This window comes from Spea bombifrons, chromosome 1 (assembly GCF_027358695.1).
Source record: "Spea bombifrons isolate aSpeBom1 chromosome 1, aSpeBom1.2.pri, whole genome shotgun sequence".
NCBI lineage: Eukaryota > Metazoa > Chordata > Amphibia > Anura > Pelobatidae > Spea > Spea bombifrons.
The window spans coordinates 149,543,773-149,561,804 of NC_071087.1; the positions used below are offsets into that span (position 1 = coordinate 149,543,773).

Sequence of the window (18,032 nt, forward strand, 5' to 3'; positions counted from 1 at the left end):
GACCCGTTTTTATTGAGCGCGTCGTCTCACGAGTTACTATGGGAAACCAGCTCATCTCTAAGTTGCAGAAGCAAAGACTGTTTTGAAGGTTTATATTACGCAGCCCTTATTGATGTAGGTTATGTTTAGAACTCCTGGTACAGTTTGTATTTTTAATGTCATTCATCTGTATACTGCATGGAAAACATATACCAGACCTATGTTTCATCTTTCCTTCTCCATATAGAACAATCTTTATGCTTGAATCTTTTCTTCCAGGATTGCCGATGGATAGATATCTGGTTACGTTAGGTAACCATCTTCTGTCTTTTAACTTGTAGACAGTGTCAGAATGCACCCAGATCACATTTGCCGTTTGTAGAATTGCCGCTTACACGGTAAGCTCTTACTTCCGTACCACGCTTGTGGCAAAAAACGTGCCTCATCGCTATTTTTGCTCATGGCATGAATTGAACAAGCATGTTTTTTTTTTTTGTTTTTTTTTTTGAAGTGAGAATCCCATCCAATCCAAAGTCTGCATTTTATTTTAATAATGTGTGTTTCATTTTTTTCTTTTAAATGGCATCATCCATTTCAATTGCTGGCTTTTGTTTTTAAGTTTATAAACAAGGCTGGGCCGATTAATGTGCAATTTATCAAACTTTTTTTTTTTTTCTTTTTTTACAAAGAAAAAAAAATAATGGAAAAACAAAATAAGACAAAATTAATTCAGGCCAGCATTTGCCAAGCCCTGCTTAAAACAAGCATATGTGATTTGTATATACATGTCCTTGTGTTGCATTTTAAAACAAAGTTCATGAAGAGTTTCCAGAATTTTACCTTTTACTTCTGATGTTTGTGGTGGCTACTAATATATTACTGTTCTAGAGATGCATGGCTCAACGCTTGATAAATTGGTGGTATAATACATAACATGGTGCATCCAAACCCTCTGGTTCTTAATGGAATGCTTCCTTTGTTTAAATGTTGATGCAGGGGTTTATTCTCATGGGTGTATTCCATGTAGCTGGGTATAGCAAGTGGTAATAACTGGTCAGGATAAGGGGTTTATCCTAGACGGTAAACGAAAATCTTGACATTATTTGGGGGCAGCCAATGGGTTGCTTTTCAGTAACTCTTTTTTTGATGAGTCTAAGCTCCGTGGACAGGGTGGGTTCTGCTACCTGCGGCTGCTCTCGCTGTGTGTCGCCGGTACACAAATAACAATATTAGGAAAACATCTGAATGCATTTACTCTGTCCTCTCGCAGAGCATATGAGATCTTTCTGCATGTGCTCTGACTTTTTTATTTTCATTTTTTTTTTTTTTTTTTTTTTTTTACTGTGTAACTGTTCACACGCACATGCACACCCGCGTTCGCGTACACCCACGCACGCACGTATAATATATACATTTTTATTTTTTTATTTTTAGCAACATATTTACAACTGGTGCAGGAAACAGGATATAGGTGGAGGGTTGTGTGAATGCCAAAATCTTCCATACTGTATTATTGTTTATTATGATATAATTTGTTTTATTAATATAAAGTATTTTCTGATCTGTTCAGGGAAACCTTTTGATGTAATATGTCTTAGAAACACATAAACTTCCTCTATAGTTGCAATCCTTTATTCTCCTCCTTTATTCTAGATTAAATGTTGGCAAACTGTGTCCTCTTCCTTTTTCTTACAGAAATGTGTAAACTGCTTTTAAATCATTAATGCCTATATCACTGGAGTTTGAATGAGTTTTGGTCTAAATAGCAAAATAAATGATATAGGGCCCTGTGTGAAAATTATTTAATTTTTTGTTCCTTCTCAATGTTAATACTGTGTATTCTCACTGACTGTACATTATGAAGGCTGATCCCTAGCAAGTTTCTCCAGCAAGAATGGCTTCTCTGGCCCTGTATAAATCATAATCCGATGGATAAATCCCACTAATTTAACTATACATTATACAGGGCCTGCAAACTCTTCCTGCTGCAGAAGCTCCCTTGGACGAGCCGAAACATAACTCGTTATTGTAATTTGAGGCAGATTGGTTCACAGTGCTCTTATTTCCACGCAATCCTTATTTTATGGAGGAGGTCAGCCAAGGTGGGCAAGGGATCATGATATGTGTGTTGCTAATGCCCCAAAGATGATGAGGCAGGTAAGTGGAAACGAGGGAAATGCTATGAGATCTAAGCAAATGTAGAAGCTTGTGAGTAACTCACGACACAGAACAATCTCATCAATAATTACATGACTGAACTGAAGGCTACCAATTACATTGAAGGAAAGAGTTAAATGCACTAACAGTATGGGTTGTGGTAAATTGGAAATTTTTCCCATTGTTTGCAGCAACGTCACCTCTGCCAAAAGTGATCACTGGGCCCACCAGGGACGATTTCCGTTGCCTGTTTTTGGGGACCAGTTGGACCTGAAAATCCGAGGTCTTGCTAATTATTGCGTTTTACACCAGGTCGATGATGGGAAATGATTGGAATGTTCCAGTTATGATTACTCTCGGCATCCCGCCTGTTGGTTTATACCTTCTGTTATACATTGGAAAGTTAATTTCCCCCATGTACAGATGTGTCCTGCTTGGCACTATCAAAGCCATCAAAACAAATGGAAAATAATAAAAGTAAAAAAAAAAATGAAAAGGACAGTGGGTTGTAAATGCAAACATGGTCAATCTTACACCAAATAACCCCAGCCTTGCCATTTGCCTTGTGGGAATACGTGTTGTGTAACTACCATTGCAGCTTAAAGTCATATGAATCATAAAGTCTGTTAAACGATAACATGAAACTCAATTAACCGAATACGACTGCTGCGGTATAAAGATAGGGTAAAACGTAGCATCGAACCACAGAAACAGTGCTTACTTTATTATTATTGTTTTATATAGCGCCATCAAATTCCGTAGCGCTGTACAATGGGTGGACAGGACATAACAAGTAGTATGTAACTTAACAAATTGACTTACAGAGACAACAGGTGAGGAGGGCCCTGCTCAAACGAGCTTACAGTCTAGAGACGTTGTTCATGGTATTGTTTGTGTGGCGTGTTTAACCCTTGTTTAAATGATGATAGGAACTTGCACCCAAGATCACTAAAACGTATTTGTGTATATGATCGGGGATCTAGAATTACCCCACTTTTTGCAGCTTTTTAAATATTTTCATCCCTGTTCATGCTTAAGATCGCCCCCTAGTGACTGATTCTGTGAGGTTCCACGGCTTACTGTACATTCACACTGGATAGCCAATGTTACCTGCTAGTATGGGTGATATCACTGATGTTTTGAATCCTTTATTAATTCATAATGAATCTAGCAGCACTAGGAATGGTGTTTCAAAAGCTACATTTTATAACAAGACACGGAGGCTCCTATTGCTTAACTCTTTCTTTACTGGAACAAATAGCAGCAAGAAAATTTAACAGAAAAAATAAGAACAGTACATGGCCCCAACAGCCAATCATCACACAGTATACAGTATAACACAGGTCTCCTCCCGGAAATCCGCCTCTTTCTTTGCTGCTCACTGGATCAGATAAGTATCATCCAGTGTATTTGCTCTACAATTGCTCTGTATACCGTTTTTATTTGGTTATATATATTTTCTGCTTGTTTCCTGGTCTTGGTTTTGATTTATCGTATTTATTTTATCGTATTTATTCATTTTTATGCTCGTTATTTCCTTGGTTTCCATTCGGTTGCGATTATTTTAGGTGTCCTTCCCCCGTTTCGGGTTATTATTCCAACTTATTTTACTTACCTTGGTCTCCCGATATGTTCTACCTTACTGCTTCCCTCGTTATGTGGCCGGCGTAGTTCAGCCGCGGTTTGTTCTCTTTGCTCGCGTCTCTCTGAGACGTTTTTCTTGTTTGACCGCGCATGCGCGCGGCTGCCGTCTTCTCCTCAGGATCTTCGCGGTTTTCATTTACACGCGGTTAGCTATTGCTCGGCGGTCTTGCGGTCGTTTCTCTTCCTCCGGTCAGTGTTTTTTGGTGCACCTAGGCAGGGGTAAGCTCCCAACCTAGTGCTCTTGTCCGGACAGTTTGTTTTATCTTCTTTTTTCCCCGAATTTTCATTTAAATCCCGTCCACAATATTATTTAAATATTATTTAAATATATATTTAAATATATACTTTATTATTTCTTTATTGCCGGCTGTTACCATGCCCAAACCTGTTAAAGATGTGCCTTCTCAGGCAGATAATGATCTCTCCTTCAGTGAGTTTGATTCAGAGCCTAATATGCCTGTGGCCAGTGGGAGTAGTGATCCCCATCCTTCTTCTGGGCCTCATTTAGATTTACAAAAATCCGTTTCTGATGCCATTTTGGCAGCTATGGGGTCTATGACTTCTACTCTATCGCAGTCAATTGCCCAAGCAATCAATACATGTGCCCACCAAGGTATTTCGGCACCTCAAAAAGTGACAGTTCATAAAAAGGCTGTCGCTAAACAAAAGCACCTTGACCCCCCGACCTCCAGAACCACTGAACATGGCGATGTCCATACCGCCCTAGATAGCGTGACATTAGCACGCAAGAGAGCCTATCCGCGCCAGGCAGAACGGGCACGGCGGTGGAAGTGTGCTAAGACACTCCCCGAGGACTCGGATTCGGAGCTTGACTCCGCTGAGGAGGTCGTATCACCTGAGGATTCCTCTGATTTCAATGAGGATTTGGAGGAGGAATCTTTTGATTCCTTGGAACCAGGTTCCCCCAAACAAGAGGACCCTAGGGTCTCTCACCCTTCATCCTCACCAGGGATTCTTGATCCTCAGGGTGACTGCCTTTTTGACCCGGAGAGTCTTCACCACCCTCGCTCCTCAGAATGGGTACCATCTTCCCATATTGCCCAATATCTCGAAAAATGGGTCAGGCGCCCTTTATCTAAATCAGCGAGAAATAAATTACGGGCAGAATGCCCACGCCCCATTGTCCCTAATAAAGTTTGTGAAACCCCTTCCGTGGACCCAAAAATGGTCCAATATTTGGCCAAATCTGGCTGGAACCCTAGGAAGGGTTTAGAGTCTGCCCTTAAATCATGCCAGGATAAACACTTGGATGTGTTTGGCCCATTAACTAAACTATTTGAATTGGCTTCCCATGCCAAAGAGAAAGGGGAATCTGTTGACCCAGACACCCTCTTGGGGTGGATCCAACGGGCTATTTGCATTGCGGGGAATGTGAACACGTCGTTCTGCATTGAGAGACGTAAGGCCATCCTGTTAAAGGTAGAACCAAAATTGGCCAATCTCGCTTTGTCAGAGGCAGGAAAAGATGCACAAGGCCTCCTGTTTGGAGATTCTTTCATCAAAGAACTGGGACAATTTGTTGGGGCTTTCACTGCGCTAGACAAAGCCCAGTCATCAATGAAAAGAGTTTTTGACCCTCGGGTTTCCTCCAGGGCCGGCAGATTCAGGGGCCGTCTGGCCGGCCGTAATGCATTCAGTTCTTCCAGAACTTCCAGAGGCGCCTTCACACAACTCCCTCCTCGTCGGGAGTTCAAACAACCCTCACCGTTCTTCCCTTCCCGAGCCAGACCGTGGCGATCCAGGGGTTCCGGAAGAGGTCATCGACGTCCCTATGGTGAGTACACGACTAACCATCCCTTTTTTCCCTCTTCAAGTGGGCGGTCGTCTCCGTCATTTTTTCCAATCTTGGAAGGAGCTTACGGCAGATACGTGGGTTCTAAATTGTGTCCGAGGTTACACGATAGAACTGACCTCTTACCCGCATCAGCGGATACTTCCCTCTCCTATTGTGTTTTCCCAGCAGGATCAACTGCTCGTAGACGCCGAATTGACCTCTCTGAGGAACAAAGGCGCTATAGAGGTGGCCTCCGACGAAAGTCCAGGTTATGTCAGCAACATATTTCTTGTCCAAAAGAAGGGCGGCGGGTTCCGTCCGGTAATCAATTTAAGATCATTAAACCTGTTGGTTCGTTACAGGCATTTCAAGATGGAGGGGATTCATCTCCTTCGCGATTTGTTGCTACGGAACGATTGGATGGTGAAATTGGATCTGCAGGATGCCTACCTCACGGTCCCCATGGCGGAGCGGTCGAGAGATCTCCTTCAATTTTACTGGAAAGCGCGGAAATGGCGCTTTACATGTCTTCCGTTTGGGCTCTCGTCGGCTCCTTGGTGTTTCACCAAGTTGCTTCGTCCTGTGGTATCGTGGCTTCGCACGCAAGGGGTGAGACTCATCATTTACTTGGACGACATCCTGATCATGGCTCAGGATCGTCATACTCTACTATCTCATCTCCACTTGTCAATTTCCTTCCTTTCGGAACTAGGTTTCCTCATAAACGAGGAGAAATCCTGTATGACACCTTCCCACAGGATGGAGTTTCTGGGATTCATGGTGGACGCAGATCTAGAGATGCTCAGTCTCCCGACTTCCAAGATTCGGTCTATTCGCAAGGAACTGACTCGTGCTCTACGGCGCCCGGCCATCTCGCTTCGTTTCCTGGCCAGGATTGTGGGTTTGCTCACATCTTCGATCCAAGCGATCTTTCCGGCTCCGCTCCACTATCGGGCTCTCCAACGTTTGAAAATCGCTCATCTTCGCGAAGGAGCCTCCTATGCAGACCTGGTTTCTCTGGACGCGGATTCGAAGGTCGAGTTGCGATGGTGGATACGGAATCTGGAAGCGTGGAATGGCAAGGCCATTGTCGGGCCTCGTCCGGATTTCACCATCGATTCGGATGCCAGCCTTCACGGTTGGGGTGCTCATTGCGAAGGTCTCACTACGGGAGGCAGGTGGTCTCCGGAAGAAGCCGGTCTTCATATCAACTCTCTGGAGTTACTGGCCGGGTCCTTCGCAGTCCGCAGTTTCTCCAAGGATCATGCCAACGTCTGCATCAGACTCCGGATGGACAATGTTTCGGCAGTGCGGTACGTCAATCATTTCGGCGGAACCCACTCCAAGTCCCTGGCAGATCTGGCTCGACACTTCTGGGACTTCTGCCTCAGCAGGAACATTGTGGTCCAAGCGGAGTACCTACCTGGTTTGCACAACTCGGTGGCCGATTGGTTTTCTCGATATCTACGGGACTCCAGCGATTGGAGATTGGATCCAGAGGTGTTCCGTTCTATCGCTTCGATCTGGGGTCCTTTTTGTACGGACCTGTTCGCGTCCAGACTCAACACGCAGCTTCCACATTATTTCAGCTGGAGACCCGATCCAGAAGCGTTGGCGGTGGATGCGTTCGCACAGGATTGGGCCGGGGGCACCCAATATGCGTTTCCCCCGTTTTCCATGATACCACGTACCTTACTGCAGATTCGACGCCAGGGTGTTCGTCTGGTGCTCATCACCCCGCTTTGGAGGTCTCAGCCATGGTTTCCTCCACTGTTGGAGTTGTCGGTCGATCCTCCCAGGTTGTTACCCCACTCACCTCTTCTTCTGCTGAGTCCGGAGGGTCATTCTCATCCTTTGATTCTGGACGGGTCGCTACGCCTGGTGGCGTGGCTGCTTTCCGGGGACCTTGGTCATTCCACGGTCTTTCGGACACGACTTCGCGACTCTTGGCAGAGTCATGGGCCCCAGGAACCAGGAAGGCGTATGGATCAGCTTGGAGAGTTTGGTCTGGTTGGTGCTTGGCTAGGGACTTGGATCCCTCTTCTGCACCTCTGAATGCGGTTCTTCAGTTTCTTTCGTCTCTCTTTGATGAAGGCAGGGCTTACCGTACCATCAACGTCTACCGGTCGGCGATTTCAGCGTCTCATGATGGCTTCAATGGTGGTCCGGTAGGACAACATCCGCTGGTTTGTCGATTGATGAAGGGCGCCAGGCTTAGCAGGCCTCCCCGCCCTCGGTATTCGACTACGTGGGATGTTTCTTGTGTCCTTTCCTTTTTAGCTTCTTGGCCGCGGAATGAGGACCTTTCTCTGAAGGACTTGTCGGCTAAATTACTTACCCTGCTATGTCTAATTTCCTGTAAGAGGGTAGCGGATGTTCGTGCCTTGGATATTGACAGTCGCTCTTTTGACCCTTCGGGGGTTACTTTTAATATTTCCAGGCGTACTAAGACCTCTATCAAGTCTGTTTCTTACCCGGCGTTTCCATCTTCTCCTTCATTGTGTCCTGTTGCCTGTCTTAAGGAATATGAACTTCGCACAGCTCCATTGCGTTCGGGCTCTTCTCCCAACCTTTTTATTTCCTTCAAGGCTCCTTTCGCTCCAGTTTCCTCTACGACCTTGGCCCGATGGTTGAAGAGAGTCCTGGGTCTGGCTGGAGTAGACACCTCTGTGTTTGGGGCTCATTCCTCTAGATGTGCGGTGGCCACGAAAGTCATCAGTCTTGGTGGCCGCCTAGAGGATTTAATGAAGGCGGCGGACTGGTCCAGGCCGTCTACTTTTAAGGAGTTTTATTTTCGACCTTCGTCACACATGTTTGCTCCTATTGTTGATCAGCTTTGAACTTGCAATAGGAGCCTCCGTGTCTTGTTATAAAATTGCATGATTTTACTATTACCATGACGTAAAGTCATGATTTTATTAAAGACACGGAGGCGAGTATTGCTTCCCCCCCTTTTTTCCGCTACGTGGGACTCGCTCCCGCCCGATTGTTATGGTTTGTATGCTGGTAATGTTATTTATGCCTTCTTTATTGCTTATTTATTGCTGATTTTATCTCGTTTTATTCGAGGCTGTCTGGTCATGTATTTCCTTTGTTCTTCTTCAACTATGGTTTATGCCATTTATGTGTTATTGGATGTCCTGCTATCCATTTATGGACACTGGAATTAACCTGTAGATTCTTGTTTTTTCTTATGCCCCTACAGCTTGACCTACTTGTGAGAGTTCTTCGTTCCCACTTTGTTCTACGGATGTTCCGGTTTTTGGTCTTCTCTTACGGCGGATGTTTCGTATTGTGGTTCTGACCCAGTTCGCCTATCAAAGAAAGAGGAGGATTTCCGGGAGGAGACCTGTGTTATACTGTATACTGTGTGATGATTGGCTGTTGGGGCCATGTACTGTTCTTATTTTTTCTGTTAAATTTTCTTGCTGCTATTTGTTCCAGTAAAGAAAGAGTTAAGCAATACTCGCCTCCGTGTCTTTAATAAAATCATGACTTTACGTCATGGTAATAGTAAAATCATGCAATTTAGTTACAAAACTGTTTTTATCAACACTGAACATTTATGGAAGCTCATCACGCACATGCTTAGTTTTCTATGTCCAAAGGAACGATTATGTATGTGTATATACTGTAGGTTTGTGTATATGTATATATGAAATATATTCTGGTTGTAAAGTCTCTATACATATGTAGATGTACAAATGCCTCTGCTAGTTGCATCCTGCAAACAGAGAATACCAGCAAGGACACAAAAAACTTAATGTCATAACCCTGTCCCTTGAGTCCTTTGCACCAGTATCTTTTCAGCTGACCTAAACAATAATGTATCTTTTAATTTGTTCAAAGACCTTTTTAAAGGGACAGTCTAGTGTCATACACCCTAACCCTTCAGTACTGTATGGACGTACCGGAATATCCTAAAAAAACAGCGGCCTGATGCCCATTAAGATCTACCGGTGGTTTTTATTACAGTGGCACCTCTCTGCCAATGCATGGGAGGCATACCTGGGAGCTCTCCATGTTTTGCCTGGATACTCCGGGTGAAGGGCCACTTTCTCCAGGCTGCAGGAGCAGCGTTGTGGCCCACCCAAATGCTCTTATATTCTGATTGTGTGACCACTGCAGGTACCACCATTATGGCCCTAGTAACGCAGGAAAAGTTTTTGACTTTAGCCTTTGTTGGCGTTTGTATTGTGGAACATTTATAGACTTAATAAAATCTTTGTGTGAATTGCAGGATATGAGTTCGGGGTCCTCCCTGCCTTAAAATTCTATGGTTTTGCAAGTGGACAGATTATACAATTCTGGGACCAGCCTTAACAGGATACAGTTATTTGTACATATTTATGTTGCTTTTCTCAGTGTTTAAGGGGGGGAATACGGCTGTTGTGGGAACTTAAAGATGTTTAACAGAGTAAGTGGGCAATTGATTGGGCCGACAAGTCGAGAGCCAGTATATTTTAAAGTGGATCTGTATTTAAGATATGTAATAATCAAGGGTTCTAGGTAAAGGTTCCAGCAGTGATATTTCTGTGAGCCATGGCTACTTGGCTTCTGCAGTTTTATATTATATATAATGTATATGTAAGTGCTACATAAATTGTTGGCACATTAAAAATATCACTGGCAATTTTTTTTTTTAATATAGAATCCCATTGTTTATGAATGAGTTAAACAGGTTATCTGGTTGGTCTATGACCTTGCATGTAAATCATTACAGGGTTGTGTCTGCTTCTTGTAAGATCTCTTGGGATTGGTTTATTTACGGAGAAGAAATGTACATATCCTGGAATGCACTGCTTTGCTCCTTCCAGTCGCTCATTGTTAATGAAATGTCTGGGATTACATGACCAAAGGAAACCTGCAAACACGCCATATGGAGTTCCTGATTGCCGTTCAAATAATGTAATTATTTCCAATTGATGACAATAGATATTAGACAATTTCATGGCGAGCAAAATTGCTTCAGACAAAGTTTTCGTTTCAGTCTTTGCTGCATTTGTTTTTCGGGCAACAAATTTTGTTTCCAGGCCGTTCGGCTCTGACGAAATTTCATGGGGTGCCTTTTTTAAATTCTGAATGACATCCGTGGGGCCTTTCCAAAGGAGGAGATTCCCGACACCTTCTGAACTCTCCTTTCATAATAGAAATTAAAAGAGATGGGGAAGGAGGTGCAGCAACAGCAGCGAACAGGGCAGACAGACACTGGCAGATGGTGCATGCAGCTCTGTGGAGCAGGACTGAATTTCCCCAATATTATATATTCATATATCGTCACCAATATTTATCAATGAAGAATCACAAATTATACGGTACAAACATACCGTATTTGCTCGATTATACCACAAGGTTTTTTCCAGAGCAAATGCTCTGGAAAAATACCCCTCGTCTTATAATCGGGGTCGTCTTATAATCAGACCTCAACTAGGTCTGCAGGGGACCTGGATCCTCCGGTCTTATGCCCCCAACTTACCGGTGCTTCTGAGTCCCTGGTGTGTAGCAGTCTACGCGATTCGCATGGGCAACTTCCACTGCAGCCGGAAGGAGGTGCGGGGAATTCTCTCTGACAGTCGGAGGGTGTATGCGCGATGGACGCAGACGACCCCCGCTGCTAACCGCACCTCCTTCCGGCTGCAGCGGGAGTTACCCACGCAAATCGCGTAGATGTCTATCTGCTGCCCGGGCAACACAACGGGAGTCGGTTTTTGGGGGAGAGTGTTAAATGGGGGGCATAAGGTATTTCTGTAGGCAGAGTGCTCTATGAAATGCCTTTTTGTCACTCTGCCTCCAGAAATGCCTTTTAACCCACTATACGCCACTCTGCCTCCTGAAATGCCTTATACCTCCCTATATGCCACTCTGCCCCATAATATGCCTTTTAACCCCCTAAATGCCAGAGTGGCATATAGGGGTATAAGGCATTTCTGGAGGCAGAGTGGCACATAGGGGGGTCAAAAGGTATATCATGGGGCACAGTGGCATATAGTGTTAAAAGGCATATCATGGGACACTGGCATTCAGAAGGTTAAAATGCACATCATGGGGCAGAGTGGCACGCCTGGGGGCAGATGTGCATAACAGGGGGGGCAGGTTGGAAAATAAAAGGAAACAAAAACAAAATATTTTTCTCAATCATAGCTTTTATTAAAAAAAAATAGTTTACATGAATTAACATTTACTGGCAAAACTTTTTTCCTATAGAGTCATCTTATATTCAGGCTTTTTCCTTTTTTCCTAAATTAATATTCAGATTTTGGGGAGTCGTCTTATAATCGAGCAAATAGGGTAATAAATAAAATGTATTACAGGTTTGGCTGGTCGTATAAAAGTCAATTAAACTCTACTCAGCAACAGGGGAAAATGTCTGCTGCAGTCGCTGTAATACAGGAATCACTACTCCAATCCACCCCGCAACAGGACATTTTCTGCAGTAAAATAAGCTATTCATTAACGTGCGGTATTGTATATGAGTAATGAGCGTCAGTCTCAGCCTCTGATAACCTATCACTGTGTCACACTCCAACTCCCATCAGTCTGTAACTGCTGCTACTGATGAGTTAAAATAGTGTCAGCACATTTATATATCTAATGATTGGCCCCTCCCCCTGTAAATGCTGATTGGCCAGACTGAAAAAGTAAGGGTCCTGTGAAACCCATCAACAGCTGTGATTGATGGGTCCCACAGCCCTTACCATCAATGAGACCACCACCCGTTTTGTTGTTGGCCACTTCAACCTATCAGTCATTGATATGAACCCTCCTGCACACACAGTCCCTCCCACTTTACCTCATCAACGAGCGCCAAAACGGCTAGTAATGGTGGCGGCTACACGTGAAGGCTAATGGACGAATCCTGACGAATTTTCTGATTTGTAAAAATGCACGAAATTTTCATAAAAAAAAAAAGGTTTGTACGAAAACGAAGGCACAAGTCTAATAGATATGTTTTCTATATAAAGAAGATATACTAGAGAAATCCAGTATATAGTTAAACATATTTGAAGGGACACACCGGCCATAAAATGCACCTTTCCGCTTTGAACAAATCTCCCTGAACGTGATTCTTCCAGTCAGCTGGGGTCTGTTCATCGCGGCCATTCACCGGGAGCGCATCACAGATGGATCCTCGGTCTAAGATAACTGAGGAGAAGTTCTTCCACCTAAAACAATCGTGTTCCTTTTTTGATTGGGCTCCTGGTGCTGTGACTGCTTTAGAGGGGTAAATTTATCTCAGTCCGTTACAGCCCAAAGGGTTTGGGGCAGATAAGAGTTTTTCAAAGTCATGGCAAGCGGAGTACGAGGAAAGGTCAAAACAGTAAATGAAACGGCAACATCGCGCACCCAGAGCTCAGTCACGCTGTGTATATAGAACGATGCGCTGAGACTCCTCGAATGATGGCCGACGTGTATACCTGCAAGCCAGGGGCTGGGTACGAGGACCTGGAAGACGGCTCAGAGCGTAAACTGATAACCAATGCCGCCAACAGCGCCGGCATGAGGCAAGTTCTTGACAGCGGGCAGCGTAAATGCCCAATAATAGAGCTCTGCATCGCCACTGTGTTGGGGGCAGAACCTGCTAAATGATGGCACCTAGTATGGTCTCCTAAGTCAGGTGCCCATAGATGCACATTTATTTCAGATGTTGTAGATGTTCCATTACGGCATCAAAAGAGCTGGTGACCCAAAATTTGGTGAGAGGAATTCCTAAATAAAACCCAAACTGGTATACCAGCACCAAGCATTTAAGAGCTCAAGATATCTGCTGCATGTCCAGCTCCATACATATATGCTTTTAAGCGAGTTAAAGTGTGTGCCAATAATAAGCATGCAAATACTCAGGTGTTCAACTGTGTCTTTTATTGGTGTAATTGTCATTTTAGGCTATAAAACCTGATCGCTGCACGTTTCCATAGAGCCGTTCCAGAAATGCAGTCATAAAAATATTGGACCTTGTCGTTTTGCTTTTTATGCTGCCTTTATAACTGCTGCGCAGGATGTATACGTGTTATATTTGTTCCTATAGTGTTTTGGCAGGGGCTTTTAAATAGTTAAAGGGGATTTCAGTCTGTTCCATTCTTATAGTTTTTCACTTTTGTCCCTTTTTTTTTTTTTTCCTGTGTTGCCCCCGAACGATTTTCACAGAGTAAGGCAAGGGGTGCAACTGTACAGCTCTGCGGAATATGATGGTGCTATATAAAAAAATAACTGTGATCATCATTTATCTATGGCCTGCTAACCTCTTTCAGGCATCGGCTCTGTCTCTTACATGCGCGTACCTTCCTACTAAATCAGATGTGAAAACCCTGCAATCGGCTGAAACTTTATCCACGTTGATGGGAATATATAATATAATAATATAAATATTATACGATGTTATACTTTGCACTTCGGTCTAATTTTGTCCCCCCGCTGCTTGTTTCTACAAGCATATAATGGAGCTGGAATGTTCCATGAAATTAGATATTCTAATTTACGTTTCCTTCCTGGACTCCCTACTGCATTGTAGCTAGTAGGCGCTTTACATAAAAAGCAGCGATGAAAGTATAATTATTAGGGAGTCGCACCCTTACCCTGGCTGTCGTGTCAGCGCTTTATTGCCAGTTATGTAACAATGAATTTGCTTTTACCCAACATCTTGTGGTTTTATGTATATATTTGTTTGCATTGTGCAATAAGTATACACGTGCAATAAAATCCCAAGTTGTTCATTCTTGTTTTTGATGAAGTGCCATTTGGGACTACAAGTTTCACATGTGCCCTTCTACTTGATTAATTAAATATTTTCTTTCAAGATAAAGTTTGGAAAAGTCTGCATGAAGTGGAAATGAATAGCAAATCAGTTTTATGTTGAGACCTCAGCATTTCTGCAAGCATAAAAACAACTGTAAAGGAGCTGTTCCACTCTTTGGACTTAACACTTTATTAACTTAGTTGTCACGAGACACAAAAGCCAGCGAAAAAATTCTCAATGTTAAAGCAAATAAAATACTAGAGTATAATAAAGATTTTGTGTAACACCTGTTTAAAGCAAGCACGTTTAGTTCCATTGGTGACAATGTACGTTCAGCTTGCAGGTCGCGAAGTAGTGTGCTCAGTGCACACACATGTAAATATATACAGGCAAGTGATGCACACATGAATTGACATGTTAAAATGCAGTGGAGCACATGTAAAATGTTTTAAATGTACATGTTTATAATTAGGGCATTGCCATTCCTTCATAGGGGAATGACAAAGGACGGCTGTTTGGTTATTGAAGCTATAATGTTCAGCCAGCTATTAGCATATTTTTGTTGTGTTGACCGAGAAAAGTGTAGTTCTGCAATAATAATCAGGCTTGTGCTTGTGTATTCTCTTTCTGCCACTAGATGGCAGTGCTGCTTAAGACAAAACCAGCAGGTGAGTATATCAAGTACCGTACTCGTGGATGTACCGCAGCCAATCACAAAAGGCCTGTAATTGTGCATTTAAATTAAATATTCTGGGGAGAGATAAACCAATTTTGTTCATTTGGTTGAAGATGTTCTAATTAAATACTTGTAAAATTATATTCTGCATCATAGAACTTTTTTTGTTGGGTAGAGTCAATTACATTCAATAAAAACTAAATAGAAAAGAGTGGATTATAATATTAAAGGGTCCGCAATTTACTATTGTGAAGGAATATAGTGTATGTATCTGCTGGGGCATATCACACACTTCCATTTTACAGTATTGTGTTTTTACAACATGTTAAGGTGATTGGCTGTGTTACCTGGTAGAAGGGTACATATATACTGAATGTGTATCAAACTGGAGCAAAATTTTACTACCAAAAAAAATAAATGCTCCTGTTCCTTGCTGCAGTTAACATTTTACAGAATTGTTCTGACTTCAGCATCCTAAAAAAAATTAAATACTAACCATTGTGTTTTTTTTCCTCCCTCCAAATCAGGTAATATAAATGTTTCTTGGATTAGTATGGTGTGGATATTATAATAAATGCCTATGACCAGGGTGGCTATTTTTGCATATGATGCAGTCTGCTGGCGCCCCCCCCCCCTTTTACCTGGGGTGCATTTTCTTTATGTGGGCTTCTGTGCCTTACTTGCCATATTACGCAGCGAGATGCCTGATGTCTCTTATGCCCCATGCACACACTTGGGGAAGAACGGTCTGTTCTTCAGCTGTGACTCCTGCAGACTTGGAGAAAGAAACGTTTCTGCACCTCTCTCCGCGAATCAGTTTGTAATATTCTGGCGTGCTTCTTGGAGTACTTCTGCAAAACGACAGAGCCACGACGCACATTTTGAGGACAGTCAACCCCCCCAACCTCATTCCTCAACTCGGGGGAAAGGCTTTCTGCGGAGGATCCTACCCTTTTGCGGAAGTACCTGGATAGCAGAGTCGATACAGGACGAAGAAAAAAAAAAAACAGAACAAGAAGTGGCAAGAGAAGGATCAGAGCTGCGGAAAAGGAGACGGACAGAGAAGCGGATGTTGAAGACAATGACACATGGACAGAGAGCTTAAGAGTGTTAAGAGCAACAAAAGCAAAAACAATGTTTTTGGTTTTTCACAATGGTTATTTTATATTAAGGCAAATTATTTTTTTTTTTTCTTTTCTTAAGCTCCAAAGTTTGGGGGTCGTCTTATAATTAAACAAATATGGTAAAACGCTGTGATAGCTTTTTTAATTGAACATACTAAGTAAAACCAATTTATGCAGTGCGCTGCCCACTAAAATGCTGATTACATGCTGCTTTTTACAGATTACCCCCTACTTGGGTTACTCTTTGAACTGGCTGATGGTGGGCTCTGGCTAGCAGTCTGTGTTTGAGGGTTGTTTCTCTGTGGATGGTGTATTTTACTGTGGGGGAGGTGGGCCGTGGGGCTGATACTCCCTTTTTGAGTCATTATTGTAATATGGATGGCATAAATGCCCTGAAACGTCTGGCTTCAATAGATGAACTCTTTCTACTCCAGCTTTTACTTATCTGCTGGCACGGCCTCTGTGGGAAACAAGTCATTCACTTGTTTTGTGTTACAAAGATAAGTCTGTTTGCCGAGTTGCGCCTTAGTTTTGTCTGGAGTTGCTTCCCAGTAGAAAGAATGGAATCTTCTGCGTCCCACTTGATTTTTTTTAAATCAGTAACGGGAAATGCTACATTTGAAGGCATTATCCATTTTTCTAATGTGACATGGATGAAATTGCTTACGTATATGACCTCCTGATTGCAAAACATTAATAATGTTATCGGAATATTTTACTGTCCCTGCCAAAAAAAATGAACTGGTTAGGCTACCAATCCTCAAAATATTACATACCCCACAGTGTTATAATATTATATATATTCAAAAAATAATAATAATAATAAATATAGATATCTATATCTCGATTTCTGGAGTATCATTTTTACAACTTTTGGGCACATCTGAGGCTGAGTTATTCTTGTGTGATTTTCTGTGTTGTCCTCCCAGCTTGGTTTTGTATTTAGTATGTATTAAAAATAATAATAATAAAAAAAAGCACATTGTTTTGTTTGCATTTTGGTGCAAAACTGGATTTTGATTTGACTCCTGTACAAAAAGAGATTATAGAGTTGGAAAGCATTTGGTGGGATGGGGGTGGGGATTCCTGGCTTCTATGCCAGACTCTTATGTTTGCTATACGTAAAGAAGTTCAATAGAGGGGCCCCCGTTGCTTTGATGTAAAGCGGGGACAGATCTTAATGGAAGACCGAGCAGGCGGAATACACTTTGCACTTTCTGATGGAGTGCGCTGAATGCCAATGCAAGAGTCACACCACTGTGTCTCCGTGCAAGGCATGGGTTAACTCTTGCCGTCTGAGGTTTGCGGGGGCCCCGGTGGCAGCAAAAGGTTACGGAGCAGGTATTAGAAGCCCTTTCTGTTTCATTTCATGCCCCCGTTCTCATCCCTTTCAGTTCACGGTTTGCTAAGTGCTTACAAAGTCTGAGGGTTTTCTTCGTTAAGGCCTTCAGAAAATTGCTCGGAGATCTCTGATTGAATTTTCTGTGTGTAGGACTTCATGATGGCATTTGAATGCGCTTTGATCCTATTTGTGAATGGCGCTGGGTAGGCTCTTATTGCTATTTCCAGATGGTGTTACAAGGAACAAACAGTTGTGTTTTTAGGATTTCTCAATAGACTGTCTAGACTGGTCTTGGAGCAGACAGATACAGCCACCCATCAAATTAGCGTTTGTCAGATTTATGGTAATTCCTTCCCGAAGTCCCTTCCTGTCACTGACGTTAAGATTTATGTGTCCAGAATTTTTATGCTGCTCAGATTGACGTTACTTAACGTAACCTGTATTATTATTAATTATTATTATTTTTATTTTATTTTAATTCCTCTGTGTACTTACGACTCCTGAGAAACCCAATCCCTGACACCAGTGGATTCTCAGTCTGCCAGGAAAGGAAACATATTTTTTTTGTGGCTTTTTTAGAA

General features: G+C 42.8%; 1 protein-coding gene across 2 annotated transcripts in view; it reads left to right on the forward strand.

Moving 5' to 3' along the window:
• Positions 1–18,032, forward strand: part of ARL15 (ADP ribosylation factor like GTPase 15) — a 115,290-nt gene that overhangs the window by 11,975 nt on the left and 85,283 nt on the right. The window contains exon 2 of one of the 2 annotated variants that reach the window (XM_053448061.1): positions 321–377. The exons of the other annotated variant lie outside the window; for it this stretch is intronic. Within the exon in view, the coding sequence (XP_053304036.1) occupies positions 321–377 (57 nt within the window). The remainder of the gene's footprint in view (positions 1–320; positions 378–18,032) is intronic. 2 annotated transcript variants of the gene reach the window in all.